This window comes from Kryptolebias marmoratus, linkage group LG2 (genome assembly GCF_001649575.2).
Source record: "Kryptolebias marmoratus isolate JLee-2015 linkage group LG2, ASM164957v2, whole genome shotgun sequence".
Lineage (NCBI taxonomy): Eukaryota > Metazoa > Chordata > Actinopteri > Cyprinodontiformes > Rivulidae > Kryptolebias > Kryptolebias marmoratus.
Window position 1 is genome coordinate 26678032 of NC_051431.1, and position 2602 is coordinate 26680633.

The 2602-nt window shown below is 49.2% G+C and overlaps 1 protein-coding gene across 1 annotated transcript in view; it reads right to left on the reverse strand.

The window, feature by feature from the left end:
• Positions 1 to 1843, reverse strand: part of lhx1a (LIM homeobox 1a) — a 7108-nt gene extending 5265 nt beyond the window's left edge. Inside the window, exon 1 of the mRNA XM_017422023.3 lies at positions 622 to 1843. Within this exon, the coding sequence (XP_017277512.1) occupies positions 622 to 791 (170 nt within the window). The 5' untranslated portion in view covers positions 792 to 1843. The remainder of the gene's footprint in view (positions 1 to 621) is intronic.
• Between the last annotated feature and the right edge of the window lie 759 nt (positions 1844 to 2602).

Here is a 2602-nt window from a genome sequence, read left to right on the forward strand (position 1 = left end):
AAAAAAAAAAAAACACACACACACACCCAGGTGTGATTTCCTCCATTAACTAACCGCCACCCCACCTCTCCCCCTCCCTCCCATTTCACGCCTCACCTTGCTGAGAGCGCGTGCACACGCGTTTAATGTTGCTGCTCCTCTTTTGTTGCCTTAAAATCCAAATAAACAAACTTTTAATTACCCTGCAAATCAAAGCCGCGTCTTTCTCTGTTAACAAATGAATAAATCAGATGGTGGAAAGATGATAAGGAGCTTAACCTTAAATAAATCTCAGCAGCATTTCTTTTATGCTTTTATTTATCTTAATAAATAACATTCTGGAGAGGGCTTTTTTAAACAAGCTGGGATTAAATAACGGTTCATATCTAACAATGAAAAATGCACGTTTGCACTCAGTTTTAAATAACACTAATATGATGCTTCATGTTTGGAGCCTTCCTGTTTATTTCTAGAGGTTTTCGTTTTTATTATGACGAACATATAAATGTCCTATTTGTCAGATTGATTTATTTTATCCGTTTCTGTTTCCATAAATCACAAGGAGCCACATTAGATACAAAACCACGTCAGGAGCAAATAAAACAGAGAGATTTCTCTTGTTTAATTTCCCCACCAGCTTACCTAAAAAAGTCATTTTTGCAGTACAGCCTCCCCTCCCGGGAGAAACACTTCTCCGTCAGGTTGCATTTGCACTCGCAGCACTGCACGCACTTCACGTGCCAGGCTCGGTCCAGCACATTGAGCAGGAAGCGGTCCAGGATCGGCCTCTCACAGCCGGCGCAGTGGACCATGGCTTTGGCTGGACTCGGAACAAAAACCCAATCAGCAGCGCGGGCCGAGCATTGACCGAGGATCCGTCTCCTCTGGTTCCGACTGGAGCCTCCGGGTCAGCGCGCGCGCGGAGAGGCCGGTGGATCAGGTGTCAGCACAGATTTCTCCCCGCATGTGTGAAAACAAAAAAGAAAATAATAATAAAAAAATAATAATAACAATCAAAAAGAAGGGGTTCCGTCCGAAATGAAAACCCCAAAAGCAGAGGATGCTCGCTCCTCCGCTTCACTGCTGGGTTCGGTCCGTCCGGGAAAAAAAAGATTTTGAAGTCGGTTTCAGGTTTGAGGACGAGCTGTGGGTCGGATCAGGAGGGGTGAGAGAAAGCCAGTTCGGTCCCGGCGCACCGGTGTGTGCCAGTCCGAGGTGGAATAGAAGCCTAATGGAAGGCTTTTGGGTCAGAACCGACACACAACAACACACACACCTCTAACATGACAGCGGGTCCTCTGCTCAAAACGCAGCGAGAAACAAAATCACCCCCCCCCCAAAAGGACTTCAGGAGAAACTGTTCCCCCCGCCTCCGGTTCTGAAGGTTCGGATCCAGCAGGTTCGGGTCCGCTTCTGTTCAGCGCCTCAGCTGGGATGACCCTCCCTGTCCAGTTCCGCGCGCGTGCCGGGATGCGCTGGGGTCTCCGGTTCACTGTCCTGCTCCTAAAGCTCCAACCTCAGCCTTATTCCCATCCTGATGACGTCAGGTGGCGGCCGGGCCAATCAGCGCGGCGCCACGCGACAAACCATCAAGTCGCCCCATCAGAACCCGGAGAGGTTCTGCTGCTATTTATGCTGCGCGCTCAAACACACCGATTGTCGAGAATTTCCCCGCAAAGTGTCATCTGTTAGTGAAAGTGTCTGCGCGAGCGGGGAGACACGAGGGGGACACGGCGAGGGACACTCTGGGAGCAGGTAGGTCTTCGGGACGAACAGGCTCGAGGCGCAGATTGCACCGCGCGCCGTCTGCTTGTTGTTTTTTTCTGTTTCTTTTTGTTTTGTTTGTTTGTTTTGGGTAGAAAATGACGCGCATCTCCCGTGTGCTGCTTCGGGAAGAACTGGAGGATTTTAGTTTGAACAAAGCAGCTAAAATCCAGCCGAACAGCTGGACGCTGCGCGCGCCACAGCCCCGACGGTTCCGGAGACCCGGTGCCGGTTCGGGACCCGGACGGACCGGAAAGTTGACAGCCCGTCAGGAACTCCGACACCCCCGGAGCATCCACGAAGGGTCCAATCTACCTCGGCTCAGAAGCAGCAACGAGATAAGTTATGAGACTCTAAATCACTTCAAGGCTTTGGAATATCTCTTGTTTTATTAAAGAAACAATAATATTCCAAACAGAAAAAGTTTACAGGATCCGGTTCCTCTAACAAAGCTTGACACTCGGATGAATTATTCTTTAAAGTTTATTCAGATTTCTTTTGACTAGTTGCCATAAATGAATAAAATGATATTTTTGTTGTTATTGTTGCTTAAAATGTTATTTTATTCCTTTTTGCAGCTGAAATCAAGTGAACGTTTCAGAACAACAACCCTCCGCGCTTCTCATGCAAAACTCCCGCCCGGCCCAGTCCAGCTGCTCCCCCTGCGCCCCCACCCCGCCCCGGGGTCTGGGGAGGCCCCTTCAGCAGGACATGTGTTCACGCGTTTCTGGCTTTTAGGGGAGGAAAAAAAAAAACAGCGAGAGAGGGAGAAAGATAAGATAACAGCCCTGTCTGTCCGCAGCTCAGCATCTTTTTCTCTTTTCAGCAGGGAGGAGGGATAACGGAAAGGGTCTGGAGG